The sequence below is a fragment of the Labrus mixtus genome, chromosome 22 (genome assembly GCF_963584025.1).
Source record: "Labrus mixtus chromosome 22, fLabMix1.1, whole genome shotgun sequence".
NCBI lineage: Eukaryota > Metazoa > Chordata > Actinopteri > Labriformes > Labridae > Labrus > Labrus mixtus.
In genome coordinates, this window is record NC_083633.1 from 11,183,814 (window position 1) to 11,203,285 (window position 19,472).

The following is a 19,472-nucleotide window of genomic DNA, read 5'->3' on the forward strand; positions in this document are numbered from 1 at the left end:
CAGTAACATGTGAAATAACTGAAGAAATCTGTTTAAATCTTTGTCATTCACATCCCTCATGTTTCCTGTTTTAATCTTTGTTTTACAGGCAGCTCTGCTTGGACCTGGTCCCGAGGCGAGAGTTCAGTATGGTGGACCCAGACGAAATCAGCGTCACAGAACTTTACAAACTGGTGAGTGGTTTTTTTCCAACTTATACCGCAGTATTAAGACACTTTGTTGTCAATCTTAAACCTCAATTAGGGAGCAGAAAGGAAAACGAGCAGGTGAAATGAGATGTCAGTCAGAGAGTAAAAGCTGCTTCTTGCTTTAAGCTAACATTTTACACAACACGTTCTTCAGCTGATCACAGCAGACAGTTGAAGGATGTTTCACCAGTTTGTTGGTTCAGTTTTTTAGTCTGTTCCGGCATGTACGCTCTGAAGTGATGTGGGAAGCTGTCGATCATCAACCGGTGATCTTTTGAAAGTTTTACTTCAGAGCTGGCATGTGGTAGAGGCTGTGATGAGAAGTTGCAGACTAATCTGTGCCTACTTCCAACCAAGGAAATCTGGTCCCTGTTAAATAAAGGATTTTTATACTACATCAGAGTGCCTCAGACTTTCAGAGTGCCTTTCCCCACACTATGAACTCTGTTTGTTGTCAGGACAGTCAACTATTTATTAGCTATTTGACTTCTGTCCCCGTTTCTTGAAGAGCACCTGAATCCTCGACATTCAACCTTTTTCAAGGAAATCTGTGATTGACTTCTCAGACAAGAGTGTCACCAGGTTATAGTGAAGGATCTCTATGACGTGCATTCAGCCGGTTTTGGCATTGTGTCTGTAGCTGTTTTGGAGCATTTCCCCAAGGTATTGTGTTTGCCTATTGGTCAAGCATTTGTAGATGTTCACATTTCTACTGCATCTGAGTACTTTCAGGACTTCTGTACCATCTTGGCATCTGAGTTGGGATTAAAAGTTCCCTAATAAGAAGTGAAATTACAGTTGACTGCGCAATCTCACCACAAGCACCAATTTGTGGTTATCAATCCAATTCTTTCCCTTATTTTTTTTCTGCACTTTGAGGATTTCTTTTCCATATTTTGCTTTAATAACAGACACTTTTTTAAAAAGAGTTGACCCATCAAAAAGTTATTTAAAACACATTATTTTGTAATTGTATCTCTTTATTTAAGCTTCTTTTCACAGCGTTTAATTTAAACAAGCACCTCAATAGGCTACTAACCTCTAAGAAAACAAATGGTCGGCTGTCTAATTCTCTTTAGGTACATTGTCTCTTCCTGACTCTCTTTCTCATTCTCTCCTTAATTTCCTTACTGGTTGCTCCCTGCTTCCCCTTCTATTTTCTCCAAGCCCCATCCACTGTTACCGTGGCAACCACTTCTCTGCCCTGTTACAGTGAGGGGAGAATTGTATCACACACACACACACAGTGGCGGCTTTTCCTTCGCAGGGGTAATTGAAGCTCTTAATCCATCTGTTTCTTTTTTTGTTTTGTCAAAACAAAAGCAGGCGTAGCAAAATGAAAGCTTAACGTACCTCCATTAAAAGGCGTATAAAAGGAGTAAATGACTGCAATTTTCTCTATATTGAGACTGCTGCCATCTTCATACATATACACACACATCCAGTCACACCAAGACACAACACACCGTCACACCAAGCTCAAATCACATCGATATGTTTTCAGTGAGATCTTTGTTCATTGGAGGAGCTTCTTTTGTTTCTGTCTTGTGCTGCGCTGCTGCAGTGTGGTTTAATTGAATTGAGATGGGGATTACCTGGTGTGTGTCTTTGTGTCTGTGTGTGTATTGTGTGTGTACGTGTAGCTGTGTGTGTTCTGAATTGTCAGTAGGAAATTACTGTGGGGAAAATGTATCCTGACTGCTACATTGTGTAAGAGAATTATGACATATCTGTGCAGGGAGGAATATGGAGGACACCGAGAATAATAAAGAAAAGACATTTGGCTTTTAAGTATAGGATGAAATACATTTTAAACTGGAATGCGACAGACTATATAATGACTTTGATTAACAATGGAGTTGCGTTATCTGATTGATTTATTCATATACATTAATGTATCTGGTTATATCTTTATATCTATGTGCAGTTAATAGTGTTACGCTCAACCCTAAAGCAGCCATATGGGGCAAAAAAGAACCCACAACCAGACCTAATAAAATCAAATTAGATCGACAATAAATCAAGATCAACAAAGGACCAAAACTTGTCCTCTCTCAAGAAGCCCCTCTTCTTTGAGGTCAGCACTGTACCTTTAAGCACTCAAGACCAGGCTCGCCTTGTTGATGACCAGTATCACATGACGAGCCAACGAGACAGCAGCAGAAAAGATGGACAAACTCAGCAAGGATAACATTTAAAAACAAGGTAAAATGTAAGAAGCACTGAAAGAGCCTTGGACAAACAAAAGGGATCCTTGACTGATGCTCTTAGCAGCTTCTTTTTACACACAGAATAAAGTGCCGAGTCAACAAGAATATAAACAGGTCACTGTTAAATATTCATCACTGGTAATAAGATTCAAAAGTGCACATTCCAACACAGTCGAATACAGACATACATACCATACAAAACCTCAATAATATTAGCCTACATACATCAGAGAGTAACGGCTGACAAAACTGACCAAAGACAGGTCAGATACAAACTTAGAAAACATTCAATTAAAAGCTTGGCCAAAGTGATACGTAGCCCGGGGCCCCAAGCTGAGAGGACACAGAGTTGTCCTTTCTTTTGAAAGAAGCTTGTCTTTGTCCATTGGGGCCTGTTTTTTTTTTTTTTTTTTTTTAGGTGACTCATTTGACTCTCCTTTGAAAACAAGCCTTTTTTGAAGGATTTTTATTTTGTTGTAGCTTTTGAAGAACGAAGATCAAATCCCCAAATTTGCTCTCCAGCCTCATGCTTCGTCTGCTCTGTTGCTAAAGCTGTCTGTAGTGCGAAGGCGAAACAAGCTTCAAACTATCAGTGTCTTCCTCTGAGAGCGAGTGCAGAACAGACCAGAGCTCAGATCTCACAGCGATGAATTCATTAATGGTGTCAGAACGGCCAGCAGTGATAGATTGCTTTGGCCTGGCCTTGGAAATGTGGTCGTAAAAATTTCAGCTGTGATTTTACTTATCACTAAAGGGTTTGAAGACTACGCACACTTCTCTTGCTTCCTGGTTGTGCGACACAGGTCTCCCTCGCTTATAAGAGAGATTGGAAGAGGCTTAAATAGTGATGGAGAAGTAAAGGATGGATGCTGGAGGGATGTGGAAGGACTAGAAGTTTCTCAGTGTCCTCAGTTTGACCCCTTGTCCTCCTTTTAGAAGCTCCCCAGTAGCACCTTTTGGTAGTGCTTCATGCTGTTTAGGAAAGATTACCAAGTGAACAATAATAAGACGGTTGGGCTAACACACACATGGTCACACTCTACCTCATTCATGCTCTCCTTTTCGCCCACAGCATTTTGTTGCCAGCGGGTCTGCCAGGCCTGTCATGTGTACCCTCTGTGTCTAGTCATGCTGAAGTTGTCACAGAACCGCACACTGCTGCGACAGGGCAGCTTAAACGACACACACTCAAAATAACCTTGTAATAAAAAAATCCTGGGACATAAATTAGGCTGTCCCAGACGTAGTCATTCTGCGTCAGAAACCAGGAGCTCAGCCCTGTTGTGTAGGGAAGTGATGTGGTTAAAAAAAAACAAAAAAACTGTGTAATTGCCTTGTTGTTGTTAATTCTCCAGCGTGTTGTCTTCTGGGATCTCAGAAAGGGCAGAGCAGTCACGACAAAACAAAGACAGAACAAAACAAATTCATCATCGTGACAGATATTACAGTTGTAAAAGGATTTGGTTTCTCATGTATTTGTATTTTTAGTACAGCTCAACACTTTTCTAATTTCAGATGGATTTCTCACCCTTTAGGCACTCAAACTTATTGCTTGCATTGTTTGTTTAACGATAGCGTTACAGTATAATCAACTTTTGAGAAGTTAATTTTCTCTAAATGACTTCAAGTTGGCAAAGTAACATTGGAACAAATCTGTAATGCACTGTTGGGTGTGTTGAAAACGTTCTCATTAGCACTAGTTTGTCCTTTATTAGTCCTCTGGATTGACTTCTTAACTGCATCTACTCCTTGCAGAAGAAGTTAATTTTGAGATCGCAGTCATTTATTTCACTTTAATTTCAAAATCAGCAGGATATGTTACTTGCAGGGAGATTATTGCTGGGACTTAATTGTAATGTTTTCTTAAGTATTGCTTGCTTTCTCCCAGGTTGTGCATTAAACCCCAAAGCTCCTAGCCAAAAAGATAAACATTTCTGCAGGTTATTGCATTAAAAAAAAAAAAACAATCTCAGAAAAGTAAATCTGAAAGGTGCTGGGATTTCTCTAGTTTCTGGCCACAATAAGCATGAAGAATCTTTAATTCCAAAGAACAGTGCTATACAGATAACACATAAATGAAGGGGGATTGACAGATATTCCTCCAAATATTGTCAAATATGAATGACTTAGATAATATATGGAGCTTGCACAAGAAGCGTGTTTGTCTATCATATCCATAAACACAGTAACGAAGGGTTAACCAGTTAGCCTGTCATAGTAACCAGCAGACTCCAGCAAGTAAATACTCGGACTGAGCCAAGATAATGTCCACAACATCACTCTGTAAAATGGCAAATTATTGTATCCATTAGTTTAAAACAATGTATGAATTGTAAAATATTGAGCTCTAGACTTGCTGATAGGTGCATTTTATACATTTTTAAATAGTGTACAGCTAAATCATCCCCTTCCCTCCTGTCTTCATGCTAAGAAATACTTACATGCTCCAGCTACAGGCTTAATCGCTGCTTCTGCGTTGTCACCTCAAGAAAAAGGCAAAATGCAGAACACAATCCTCAACATGGTTCCCAACTGTTTTTTTAGATACATTCTCATTTTTACAATATATATACTGCTGGAGGTGATTGGTAGAAACGTCTTCCTTGGGTGTGACTCTTGATACCCTTTTTTGTGTCGGTGATATAAACAGCTATTCCCTCTTTATCTTTATCCGTCTCCTTTTCTTCTCTTCTTCTCTTCCTCTTGCCCCCCCTCCACCTCTTTACATCCTACTACAGAGGCGAATGTGGAGCACAATTTGGCAGTGGCTCTACTGGCCATCTGGTGCTCTGTGTGTGTGTGTGTGTGTGTGTGTGTGTGAGTGTGTGTGTGTGTGTGTGTGTGTTTGTGTGTGTACGTGTGTTTGCCCTTGTATTTTGGGATGTTGACAGCAGATTAGGATGAACCTATCATAAACAGAGCTGTAATGTGCATGTTAATCTTGATGCTATTTACACTAGCGTACCATGCTGCGTGGGACTTTATCGATCTCTCTAATGTAGATCGACCTTAATATAACATGTCATATCACTGCCCAAACACTGACATACACTGGCACTGTTATGCTGTATTGTTGCTCCACTTTTTTCCTCTTCAGATTAAGCAACCGGTTGAAAGGGATGCAAATCACAGCAACACCATTATTTCTTTGTGTCAAGAAAATAATTAGGCTACTTGCTTTAGGTAAATAAATAAGCAAGATTAATGTTTGGGTTTTATGTAGATGTAGAAGGTTATACAACTCCCTGTGAAAGCTTTGGTATTTTAAAAATATAGAACTAACTTCAGGTGTTTAAGTCATGAGTTTATCTTTATGTGCAGCAGTATGCACTTTTCTCATTTTGTATCTGCCTGTTTCTTTCACTGCAACCTTGGTTTTAATGAAATAGATCACACAATACAGCTCTACGCCTCCGGTGCCGTTCACAGTCTATGATATTAGGCACTATATAACCTCAGACGATATCTATAAAGTCTGTGTCTTACTCTTTAGATATGTGTGCACATCTACGGCAAAGCTCCTCCCACCAGTGAGGTGTCTCAGAGGGATATTTTATATCTTTGATTAAGGAAACTCAACACTAAATACAGCAGCTCTCGAATGTGATTGGTCGGTATTTAAAGAGATGTAACCACATGTTGTTTTTTTCCCCCCTGGTATTAACTCTATTTGATGAGCTTTGATCCTGCATTTGAGGATCTTTCAGGATTTAAGGCTTATGGATTTTATGTTGTTTTTTAACCATTCTGAACCCATACTGTAAATCCTCAATCAGAACAGTGCAGTACACCATGTTATATATATTTTTTTGTATTACGTTTTGAAACGTCTGTGCAGAGATTAAGTATAATATATAGAGAAAGATACCATTGGGAAATCAATGTTGTCCTCTCCTCTGCAGATGGAACATCGGCATCGCAAGAAGGAGACCCCTGCACCCGCTAGCACCCATCACTTGTTCGTCCACATGAAGAGTCTTATGAGCGCCAATCTGGGGGAGGAGCTAGAAGTCTTCTTCCACATCTACGACGGACGAGAGAACCGGCCACTCAGGTAGACATTATAGAGAAAATACTCATCATAATTGAAAAAAAACTAATCATGGAAAATGCACACGTTTTAAATTCTTTACATTATAGCTTAATAATTATACTTAAGTTGTAAGGTTTCATCACTGTGACATGTAATGAGGTGGGTGAAGGTGTTTTCCTCCCTTTAGATTCATTTTGGGTGCATAGTCCAAAGCAATGTGTGGGAGGTGGAAGGGTGTTTGCAAGGTGACATTTTGACTGGCTCCCCTTCTGATCTCTGGAAGCCTCCTCTAATTATATTTGTGGTGAATAATTAAACGAAGGAAGTCGTTAGAGATCAAGTGGGTATATAAAAATGGGCAAGGCCATGCTTTTTTTTTTTCTCATATTAAAATGCCCATGCTGTCCACATTCTCCCCTGAGAGTCTGCATGTGACACACACACACACACATAGGCACCCACATTCTCCTGATGTGGTGTCGACCAAAAAAACAAGTCTGTGTTTAAATTCCCCGGTTTCATAGTTCAAAGCGAAGAAATTCCATTTCATGTCACAAACAAAGTGGATTCGTCAGGCGAGGATAAAACGTGTGGGTTGAGACATGAGTGCTGCAAACTTCTTTTGATAAGTCATGCTTGCGTTTCGACGCTTCTCTCCGCCCCACAGGGTCACATCAGAGGAACAAGGGCGACATTGATGGGACTTATTTTGTTTCAGCGAGCAGTAACTCCACTTCTGCTGCAACTGAAAATCCAGTTCATTAATCATCACATTGCCAGCACAAAATCAAACTATTGTGCCAACTTGGTACCAGTTTCTTTAAACCCTTACCTGTAGAATCCAGGTGATTTCTTCCACCAGTGTATTTAAAAACAACACATAGAAGAGAGGTTCTTTTTCTTAAACTTTGTGTTTAAGTGAGACCTACAGTACATACAGTGGGTCTGGAAAGTATTCAGACCCCTTTACATTTTTCACTCTTTGTTTCATTGCAGCCATTTGCTAAAATCAAAAAAGTTCATTTTATTTCTCATTAATGTACACTCAGCACCCCATCTTGACAGAAAAAAAACAGAAATGTAGAAATTTTTGCAAATTTATTAAAAAAGAAAAACTGAAATATCACATGGTCATAAGTATTCAGACCCTTTGCTGTGACACTCATATTTAACTCACATGCTGTCCATTTCTTCTGATCCTCCTTGAGATGGTTCTGCTCCTTCATTGGAGTCCAGCTGTGTTTAATTAAACTGATTGGACTTGATTAGGAAAGGCACACACCTGTCTATATAAGACCTTACAGCTCACAGTGCATGTCAGAGCAAATGAGAATCATGAGGTCGAAGGAACTGCCCAAGGAGCTCAGAGACAGAATTGTGGCAAGGCACAGATCTGGCCAAGGTTACAAAATAATTTCTGCAGCACTCAAGGTTCCTAAGAGCACAGTGGCCTCCATAATCCTTAAATGGAAGAAGTTTGGGACGACCAGAACTCTTCCTAGACCTGGCCGTCCAGCCAAACTGAGCAATCGTGGGAGAAGAGCCTTGGTGAGAGAGGTAAAGAAGAACCCAAAGATCACTGTGGCTGAGCTCCAGAGATGCAGTAGGGAGATGGGAGAAAGTTCCACAAAGTCAACTATCACTGCAGCCCTCCACCAGTCGGGGCTTTATGGCAGAGTGGCCCGACGGAAGCCTCTCCTCAGTGCAAGACATATGAAAGCCTGCATAGAGTTTGCCAAAAAATACATGAAGGACTCCCAGACTATGAGAAAGAAGATTCTCTGGTCTGATGAGACCAAGATTGAACTTTTTGGCTTTAATTCTAAGCGGTATGTGTGGAGAAAACCAGGCACTGCTCATCACCTGCCCAATACAATCCCAACAGTGAAACATGGTGGTGGCAGCATCATGCTATGGGGGTGTTTTTCAGCTGCAGGGACAGGACGACTGGTTGCAATTGAAGGAAAGATGAATGCGGCCAAGTACAGAGATATCCTGGAAGAAAACCTCTTCCAGAGTGCTCAGGACCTCAGACTGGGCCGAAGGTTCACCTTCCAACAAGACAATGACCCTAAGCACACAGCTAAAATAACAAAGGAGTGGCTTCGGAACAACTCTGTGACCATTCTTGACTGGCCCAGCCAGAGCCCTGACCTAAACCCAATTGAGCATCTCTGGAGAGACCTGAAAATGGCTGTCCACCAACGTTCATCATCCAACCTGACAGAACTGGAGAGGATCTGCAAGGAAGAATGGCAGAGGATCCCCAAATCCAGGTGTGAAAAACTTGTTGCATCATTCCCAAGAAGACTCATGGCTGTACTAGCTCAAAAGGGTGCTTCTACTCAATACTGAGCAAAGGGTCTGAATACTTATGACCATGTGATATTTCAGTTTTTCTTTTTTAATAAATTTGCAAAAATTTCTACATTTCTGTTTTTTTTCTGTCAAGATGGGGTGCTGAGTGTACATTAATGAGAAATAAAATGAACTTTTTTGATTTTAGCAAATGGCTGCAATGAAACAGAGTGAAAAATGTAAAGGGGTCTGAATACTTTCCAGACCCACTGTATGTGCACACAAGTACAGAAACATATTGTATCAGTGTTTGGAAGGCGCTTTAAGCCTCTACATCCACATAGGTGTTAGTGATTGAGAGCACGATTAGACCTCAGCTGTTTTCAAAGTCGCTTACTATACTAGTTGTACATACAGATTTGGCTGAAATGCACTATGTAGTATGCAGTACGCAAACAAACACGAAATCTGCAGAATGCCAAAACTACCCCAAAATATTAACAGAATGCATCAGACCAGTCTTCCTTGAGTACTGTTTCCCACAATGCAAAGCACCAGGTAAGAGATCAAAATGACGGACTGCGACAGCCATCGTAACGGGGAAAATAATCACAATCAGACCAAGCCACACAAAGACACCACCAATTATCTTTTTTGTTTCTCAAAATCATGAATAGAAATCCCTTTTCAGTTTTTTTTCCGACCGTGCTGTAAGTTGATGCTACCGTCAGCTGGGCTGTTGTTCCGCATTCCAAGACCAGAAACCGAGCGTAGTATGAAGAATGCAGTACATACTATGTTCGATAGTAGTATGTTGGAGGCGGTTCCGAAAACGGCCCTCTTTTCAGGAATATAAGTTTGATTGACTGACAGCTCCACGACCCTGGCCATTTTGCAGAAATGGTTTGGCATGGAGGGACTTGATGACCTGTTTTCATACTTGTTGGTGCTTTTTTAATTTTTTAACCTGCGCCTGGATGTAGGTGTCATAGGAGACGATTTAAAGCACACTGAAGAAACAGCCTTATAAATACTGAAGAATTAGCGATTCATCTGACTGTTGGAAGAAAGCAGGATGATATTATTTATCAGAAAACAAATCAGCAACAAGACAATCCGCTTTGTCCTTAGGGGCGCCGGAAATTGACACAAGCCTTTTCCTTTTATCTCTTCAATCCAAGTACTAAACGTAAGGGTTAGAAATAATGAAGGTAGCTATGTGCAACTATTCCCAACGCACTCTTTGTCTTGAAGTGGGTAATTAGCTTGGAGTGGTATCATATTAAGTTCCACTAGAAGCACTACCCTTTTCATTGCACCTTCTTATTTACTCCTGCTTTAGCAAGGTAAGAGTAGTTAGACTCTGTGAGTTTGGTCATGCATTTGAAGTAGATTTACAACTCGTTCTTTGTACCAGAAGGAAGTTAGCGTTAATTGTTCAGCTCAAACATCTCCCATTTATGTTGTACATAAGACAAATACCAAACTATATATAGTTCAGAAAGTCAACATACAAGACAGAACTGAATATAAGACACAGGCACAATGCTCTATTTTCCTCTGCTTAGCCTGTTCCCTTAATCAGTTAATTACAGTTTGGGGGGGATAAAGGCAGTGAGAGGGCTTCACCATTGTGTCAAGAGGTTCTGTCTTCGAGGAAAATCTCGCCATGGCAACCTGCCAACATTATCTCCCAATGTCTGGTCACACATACACAAACACACACAGATACAGAAATTTAACACAAGTTGCCTGGCATTGAGCCATTAAGATGCTTCCCTCTGAGCTGTCTGTGTGTGTGTGTGTGTGTGTGTGTATATATGTGTGTTTTTGTGTGTCTGTAAGAGACCAGATGGGGGTCCGACCCGTTGTCTCTGTACCATGCCAACACCAGCAGCCCCAGTGCATCATGGCAGCCTCTTTGTGTTCGATACAGGCTCATTGTCTGGCTCTTTAGCAGGACACACAAACACGGCAGCGCACTGAAGCGCACTCACAACGTTGCTCTTTCTGCTTTATAATGTTTGGTGCTATTCCAGGTTACACTCACCCATTTACTCCCACTTTATCATCAATACGAATTCACACTTTACTATTTTTCATAAGCATAACCTCTGCTAAGCTCTAACACAGTCACCCAGGGTTTCTTGACATTTGTGTGCATGTTTTTTTTATTTTTTTAATGTGTTTCTCTTTTAAAGGCTGAACACTGCTTCGCTGCTGTTCTGGAGTCTTTTGTGTCTCTTTCCGCTCTCGCCTCTTGGTTAGATTTCAGATTCTTGGCTTGGTTTTCGGACGCAACAGTGGCAGTTAATTTACCCACTGTTATACTCACCAGTCGCGCACTATTCCCATCCCGTCCTCCCCCCCCATCATTGGGCGAGCTCATGGCTCCTAATGCAATCATCGATATCAGGAGAGGGAATAGCCAGCGCACTGTGGGCCCAGAGGGAAAGGAAATGGGCCATTCATGTTATGTTAATGTGGGTGGTGATAGAGGGAGATAAGGTCCCATTGGGGGACACAGCTCCTCTCAGCGCTGGTGATCAACACGCTGCAGCTGTGGGAAGGGAGAAGTGTGTGTTAGGGACTTGTGTGTGTTTGCCTTTCGCAGGAGTGGCTCTTAATTGGCAGTTGGGGTTTCAACAATAAGGCGCTAATGAGGGTTAGGGAAAACGTGAGCTAGTCTCATGTCTAATGCATAGGAATCTGTCTCCATATGGCCAGATAAATGGCCTGGAAAGTTACAGAGAGCGGCTAATGAGGAATAACCAACTCTAAATCACTTCTGCACTCAAATGGTTAATTCCAATATGGATGATGAAGAGGGAAAACTTTACTGAAGGAATACATGTATGAACAATCACAAACATTTGTATAATTAATAATCAGAAGCTTAATTAATTTAAACATGCGCGCCCACTGCCCTACATACACAAAACACTGAAATACAGTACAAGAAACAGCCACTTTTTTGCATCAGACATGGCAACTTTTGAGGTCTTAAGAGCAGCCTGTAATAGCCCAGACTGGTATGAAAACTAATCCATTGTAGCTGTATTCAACGTGGAGTCAAGTTATAGGATCTGTATGGTATGTTCTGCTCTTGTGTGTGAATCGGCGCTGGCTATCGGTGCCGGCGCCTTGGCTCATTGTCAGGCCTCGCTGCATTACAAGGTTTTCTCTCTGCTTATCGGCGGACTGTGAAAGTCACCTAACTGGATTAGCCCTCAGCTCGCCAGCCAGGATGAGACGGGCCCAGCAGTAAGCATCCGCTGCCTCTCGCTTTGAGCGCGCGCGTGAGATACAGAGCGAGGGCAGAGTACAAAGAGAATGGAAGCAGCGCGAGCGGTGTCTGTCCTTTTCTGTTTGATGACCGACATGCGCTTAATTTCCCAGCCTTCACAAAGAGTGGGCGTGGGGCATTTGAGGCCAGAGTTCTTATTTCCAGACAGTTCAGTCTGCTCTGTGAACGTCCTGAACTTATGATGTTAAAGTTGCGCTGCAGAGTATGTACCGGAAAGTGATTCAGCATTGTTTAGACTTGATGCCAGATAATCTACTTTAACAACAGTCTCAGTACGGCTATTGTTTTATTTACGGCTGCACTGGCATCATAGCTCTAGGGATGCTGAAGTCTCTCTGCGGGTCAGTTGCTCCTCCACTTCTGTCTAGACTGAAACTTCTCAACCATAGAAAAAATTGCAATGAAATGGAATTGGGTACAGACATTCATGATCCCAAGAGGACGGATCCTAATGGTTTTATGATCCCCCAACTTTCCCTCTAGTACCACTAGCAAGTTGACTTTTGTAGTCTCTTAAGTAAAATATCTCAACTACTGTTGTATTAATTTAGTATGTTGATCCCATGGCTTTTATTTGGCTCTATTCCCATGTTATAAGTTCTGATAGCAAGTTTAAGCATGCTAACACACAACCGTTAAATCAGCTGCATGGAAATAGTATCTGCATGCTAATTGCTGATGTTAGCATTTAGCTCAAACCATCACTGCACTCCATAGAACCGTCATTCTGTGAGACTCATAGAGGAATAGAGGAATGTGGTCAGTAGGTGTGCATTTGTATGTTCTTCTTGTCTGTTATCTCTGTACTTCTCTTCATCTTTCAAGTTTCAGGGCCAAGAACTTTGGCTCAAGGAGATGTCAAGAGTCCATAAAGTAGATTTAGCCTCTTTCTATTTCTTCATTCTGTACATTGGTATAAACATACAGCTCATTGTCTTCGACATTGACCATTTTGACTTACCATTCACCTTGCTAATAATTGTCTCAGCCTAGCCCTGACACAACCAGAAGATATATGACAAGCATCTAAGTAGAAATGAAACAGAGGTTACACAATGTCTCCTTTAACCCGTCACTGCTTTTGCTGACAGTCCACTAAAGCGTTTAAAACGTGTCAGAAAGAAATACACAATGTGCAAAAACACGCTGAATATTTGATTCAGCTGTGGAGGAGCGACGCGAGGATGTTCGTGTCGGATATATTACAGACAGTCTGTCTTGTTGGGGATTTGGTTCAGTAATTCAAGCTTTGTATATGTTTTTCACTCCCTCTATCCCTCTGTGTCTGCTCCCTCTCTGCTTGTCTTTCTCCTGCCTCGCATTCTCTTTCAGGCTGCTTCAGTTTGAAGTCTGAACTTTCAAGTGTTTCCTCCAGCGTCCGCCGCTAAGCGCTTCACACTTTTTTGACGTCGCTTCTAATCTTTATTCTGTTCCTGTTAGCAGTCGCTTGGATTTAGGTGTTTGTGATGACACCCAGCCATCACTTCTGACCCTTATCCAACTCCGTGTGTGTTCCCTCCCTCCGTCTCTCCTCTGTCACAGTGAAAGGTTCTTTGTAAGGCTGAATAAGAGCGGGTTGCCCAAGTCGCCGGAAAAGACAGAAAGACAATGCACGCTATTTGTGGTGAGTAGTGAACATGATTTTTGCGTTTACAAAGAGTTATTTGTAGCGGTTTTTAAAGCAAGTCATGTTCTATCATGTTCCATTACTCTGAGAAGTAAACTCTGAGTCAGCTCTCTGGAGCTTGTTTACAATGATTGAATCTGAAGCTCAAGTGTGTTCTCCTGTTTTTTTTTTTTCTGTCAGGATTTGGGAAGCAGTGATCTACGAAAAGATGTCTACATTGTTGTTCACATCATAAGAATAGGTGGGAGTTACGACGCTGCTTGTTTTTTTTTTTCCTGTATGTCTTTTACAGCTCTTGTGCTTTTGTAGCAGGGCTGTTTTGACTGAAAAGTGTCTGTGTGTGGTTTGTGTGTGTGTGTTTTTGTGTGTTCAGGGAGAATGGGAGCAGGAGAGAAGAAGAATCTGTGTAGCGTACAGTACAGGCGGCCTTTCGGCTGTGCTGTCGTCAGCATCGCAGATCTCCTCACTGCTGACTCCAAGGATGACCATCTGCTCAAGGTTTACGCGTAAGTCACCGCTCATGACCAGTTTGAAGTTCTTGCTTCCAAATCACGAATCACGCTATTCTTGAAGCTGAAGTTGATGATTTTTAGCATTGCTTTTCCAAGACTAAAAAAAACTGCGTAACGACACTTTCAGCACCTTTTTTGAAAGTGTTGTTTGTCACGAACACTGAATCGAGAAAACAACAGGTTGGAGTTTTGGTGCCGCTCCTTTATGCTAAGCTAAGCTAAAACTCTGGCAAAACAAATACAAGTCTTTTGATACACAGCTCTAGAATTCCCTCTAATGTAGCTCCAAAGCGGTTCAATTCAGGCCATCGTATTAACTAGTGAGTAATAAAGCAATGTCATTAAAGCTTTTGCACAGTGAAAGGCCCTTGTTGTGCTGCCTGGTCTACACAATGCTCTAAGGAAAATAAAAAGGCTACAGTTGACACACTGCTCTGACCTAAATTATAGTAGGATTAGACTGACCGACTAGTAGAAGAAAAATACAACCACCTTCCCTATACCTGCAGTTACAAGAGAGATTATTAGTCAGATTAGCAAAGACATTCTTTAGAATTAGGTCAGGACAAGACGTCATGGAAAATACAGTTAAGAACTTGTTTTCACTTGACAACAAGAGGTATTGACACGAGTTGCAGGAAACCGTAACTATTTTCCTGCACCTTAGATTTATACAACAGGTGGTACAGTGAATGTTACAATACGCTAACATGATAAGCAACTGGTTGCAAGGAATGCTAAGAGTTAAATACAACAGAACGTCAACCTGGGTCATTTCTCCAGTAAATCCCACATGATAAACAAGTTGAGCCTAAATCGTGATTATTGAAAAAGAAATGTTGTTTTACTTAAAGAAGCTTAAAAAAAACAAGCTGGAAAACAACCCTGATAATGTCAGTAGGGTTAGCTTAGCGTAGGAGAGTACACAGCAGAATATATGGGTTACACACTGGGGACATTGACTGTTAAAGATATGGGCACTTACCTTATGATATGCATAAACAGTAAAGTCAATATCTATTTTCTGTATTGTCTCATCTTTGTGTTTCAGGTGTAACACTGAGAGTGAGTGGCACCAAATCCACGAGAACCTCATCAAAAAAGCTAATTCCAGATACAACCTGTCAGGCTCCAACACAGGTAAGAATCACTCTCGCATTTTTTAACACATCTTGGTTTGGTGTGTCACAGGTACCGGTTCAGTCTTGGCAAACTTAACAGCTCAGATCATAAGTCATGTTCCATGTGAGTCAGTTTCCGGTCAGTCTGAGGTTGTGATCTTGTTGAAATGAAGTTCCTCTTCAGGGGGAGCACATCGGTCTTCACATGGTCTGGTCTGCAGGAAGCGTGGTGTTGCAAATGTGTTCAGATGATTTTTTTAAAAATATATATATATATATATATAAATAGCTGCATTTGCATCATCCTGAACAACAGCATCAGCAGTTTCCCATAGCAACCAGTTTGGTCGAGGAGGAATCAGAACATTCAGTTCTTCTAAGAAGTGTAATGTGAAATATGAAGAGGTTTGTTCTGCAAAGGGAGCAATACTTCAATTCAGTGGCTATAAGAATTATGATCCAATAGTCCGAGCTAGTACAGGAATATCTGGCACAGGATAAGCTTCGGATTATGACTTTAAAATATAATCTTTATTGAAGTGGGAACAAAGTGTGAAGTGATAGAGCACAGTCCAGATATAGCTGTGTTTGCTAAATTGCAGCTTTTTGTTTGCTGTAGTTTGTACATTTACCCCTGAATTCATCAGAAGTTTGTCCTAAAGCTGATTTACATAAAAGTGGAGGTGCAATGATGATGTAATATTCCTGCAGGCTTTTATTCCTAAAATGAAAATAGTAACTCTGTGTGCTAACAGATTTCGACACCTTTTTTCTCTCTCACCTTATGTATTCTTGTAGGACGCCTGCTCAGTGGAAAAGGTTGTTAATTGTTTGAGAGCTATCACTCTGCATGCAAATGCAGAAACAAGAAAGTCGATTCTAAAAAAAAAATCAAAAAATCTGTGAGTTTGATCTACTGATTCAGCTTCCACCCTCACACCTTCCCTCAGAAGAACAGTAATTACTTCAGAAGAAGCTACAACTCAATTACTAAGAATAGTCTTGCATAAGTGTGAAGTAAGGCGGTAATTAAACTGAATGACACAAGGCCTTTTTGGAACAGTGTGCGTTATCGGAGCAGCATCTTTTTACTCCATTGGTTTATCAAAAAACTGCAGCATCAAGCGGAACTTCTATAGAACGGCGCTGCGAGTGAATGGATGGAGACGTAACATGGTTTGAACGGCTTAGCTGAGAAGGGGAAGAAGCGTTTTAAATTCATTCATGATAAATCAAACTGAAGAGGAATGAATGGGACTGTTACGCAAGCACTTTTTGTTTGTTTAATCTTATATTGCACTGGAGAAAATCTCAATCAGTTTGTATGTCTAGCTTTCTTAATCTGTAGACTGTGTAATCAGAAGCTGCATGAGTGTTATCACATTGAATTACAGATCAAATATACAGATAAAGTAGAGTATTGTGCATGTTGCTCTTCCAAGATGTTTGCAGATGACCTTGCAGACATGTGGCTTACTCAGTTTGGTTTGAAAAGCTACTTGCAGAAAGCCGGGTGTCGTCTTAGCTGACAGTATTTTCTCAAAAAGTTATGCAACATGTTAAGTGTTTGCTTCAGGCTCTCATTTCACAGCATTATGCAAACCAGCAGGCCACACTGGCACACACATCATAAACACATGTAAGTGAATTATTCTAAAGACCTTCTCCCCTTCCCTGGCTGCTGTTTGCAGTTTATCACAAACACTTGGATGTTAGCTATTGAGTAGCTGTCAGCTAAAAGACATTGATCCAGCCGAACGCCTGATTCGCCTCAGTGCTTTCTCTTTCAAAGTGCATTAGAGGAGAGCTGAGGGTCTTTTGTCGCAATACTCTGGCACGCATAATTGGAGGGAGTTTGTTCCAAAATTGCATTTCCACCATTTAACTGAATTTGACATTGATCCTATGGAATGAATGTGAAAATGTTTTAATTACAATTTCTAAGACAATGAGTTTAATTTTTGTGTTATGGGTACCATTTGTCTCTGTCTGGGTCAAATTAATTCATTATAATTGTGTTCGCTCTGACAGTTTCACTTTTCAAGGCTCTTATTGGCTCTTTTAAACTTCTTCTGTATTTCTTTAATTATGTTGCACACATCTGCCTTTACACTCATAACACTAGCCTGCTCATTATGTCCAAGTGTATCACAATCTGTAATCAAAAGTTTTATATCAAACAAAACACTCAACTAAACATCAACGGTTTCAGAATGTCGGATTTCCTTTAAACCTTCCGTGCTCAGTTTAAGCTGAGAGCAGCTTTGCACATCATCACTTTCAGCCAAATTTACTGTGTACATCCACGTCCTAAAAGTCACTTCCCCCCAAAGGGCAAATATTCTGCAGCGGAGCAACAGTGCAGAGAACATAACACTTGTCTAGCATTGACACCAAAATGTGCAAGCTGGAGAGGATATTTCATCTCCAGCAAACAGGTCAGTGTCTCCTCTCAGGCTGGTCCCTGTAAAAATGTCCATGCAGGAGTTATGGAACACCATGCATAATTTAAGGATCACAATTTATTACACTTAGTGTCAGGAGAGCAATTAAAACAAGTGTGCAGTGGAGTGAAATAAGGTAATGTGCATTTGTGTGTGTGTATATGTGTACATTGCACAATGCCATCTTTTGTACAAGTGTGTGCATCTGAAGTTGTCTTGCTTTTAAAGAGGCCTGGCAGTGAGCCAGAAGTCTCTCATTAGCTGCCAATTAGCAGGGGAGAGATGGATACTCTGCCCTTAAAGTATAAAGAACATGTTCAGGAAACAAAGAGGCAGAGAGAAAATCTATGTGGGGAGACAGTTCACATGTACACTAATGACTACCTTATTTTTCTTGTGTTTGAGGGGCATGGGGGCCTTGTGGGTAATCGAATTTGAAAGACAAGAGAGCTAGCTGATGAGAGGCGAATGTTATTTTTGTTTACATGTTGCCCAGTAGTCCATGGCTGTGATTTCATAAGAACCTCGCTCTGTATGAGTCAGGTCAGGTAGATAATTTGGCTCCCACCTCCATGCGAGCGTAGGCAGTGACAGAAGAGGCTGCGACAACTCCACTGTTTTGTATTTTTGAGTTATTATTTTCCTCTGTTTTGTTGAGTTTGTGAAGAGGCTGGCTGGGTGGGCTGAGGGCAGCAGAGGTCGAGGGTGTGTTTTGTCAGCGTCAGCTACATCTATCAGGCGGAATAGTAATGAAGTTGGCTCGTGTAATTGTAGCCCTGAAGTAGCTTTTAGAGCCTGTCCATGTCTGTGTGTGTGTTCGGTTATGTGTGTTTTTAATACCAAAGGCTCCACTTTAAGGGGGAAGGCTCATTAGGCTGGGTAAGAAAAAAACTCCCTGTGAACCCAATGGGAGTCTCCTTTCATTTCCCGTTAGGTTTTTGTGCCTGGATGAACAAACTTTTGATGCGCTGTGGGGTTTTTATCTTTGAATTATTTAGACCCTTCCACTGTTTAAATATTTCTTTGACTTTGAGTTGGAGGTGTCATGGTTGAAGAGCAGAGAAGTGTTACATTTCTGTTAAAGAGAAACAGCTAACTGGACTGATCAGTTTAATGTAAGCTAGCTACTACTTAAGGGTAGCCTACTTTTATTTTCCGGCGGCTGTTACCTTCAGTTAAAAGCTTTGATGAATTTAAATCTCTGTAGGCTATGTTTTCCATCTAACATGGCTTAATGAGGCAGTTGTATCAAGCATTGGTATAGAAAAAAAACATCAAGCTTTGGTTCCTGCAGCTTTCCATAGTAACTTCTCTGGTTTTGATAAAAATGTAATTAGAGCCTGCTTAAAGAGAGCAGAGAAACAACTGAATAGACGGCTAAACCTACAGCACTGTATCAGGTGTAAGCTAGTTACTAGCTACTGTAGCCTTAGCTAAAGCTTAAACTAAAATATACTTTTTTATTTTTATGTGGCTGTGACCTATAATTGAAAGATATGCTTTGATAAATTGACATCTTGACATCTAAGTACTTTTTTTTTTTTTTTTACCCCATAGGCCTATAGTTAAAGATTTAGCTTCATCATATATTGCTTTAGAAAGTTTAAAAAAAGTTCCAAATAGGCCTCAGTTTTAGTAGGCTACACTTAGCATTGTAGTGTTAGTCAGCTTACTCTCTGGTTTGATATGCATTCTTGTGCATGCTAAATCAGCTTTCTGTTGCAGGGAAGCA

General features: G+C 40.9%; 1 protein-coding gene across 9 annotated transcripts in view; it reads left to right on the forward strand.

Moving 5' to 3' along the window:
• The window catches only part of dock4b (dedicator of cytokinesis 4b), a 114,860-nt gene that overhangs the window by 40,006 nt on the left and 55,382 nt on the right, over nt 1-19,472 (forward strand). For all 9 annotated transcript variants that reach the window (XM_061029452.1, XM_061029453.1, XM_061029447.1 and 6 more), the window contains exons 7-12: nt 89-173; nt 6,301-6,452; nt 13,579-13,660; nt 13,844-13,904; nt 14,037-14,169; nt 15,227-15,315. In XM_061029452.1, coding sequence (XP_060885435.1) covers nt 89-173; nt 6,301-6,452; nt 13,579-13,660; nt 13,844-13,904; nt 14,037-14,169; nt 15,227-15,315 — 602 coding nt within the window. The remainder of the gene's footprint in view (nt 1-88; nt 174-6,300; nt 6,453-13,578; nt 13,661-13,843; nt 13,905-14,036; nt 14,170-15,226; nt 15,316-19,472) is intronic.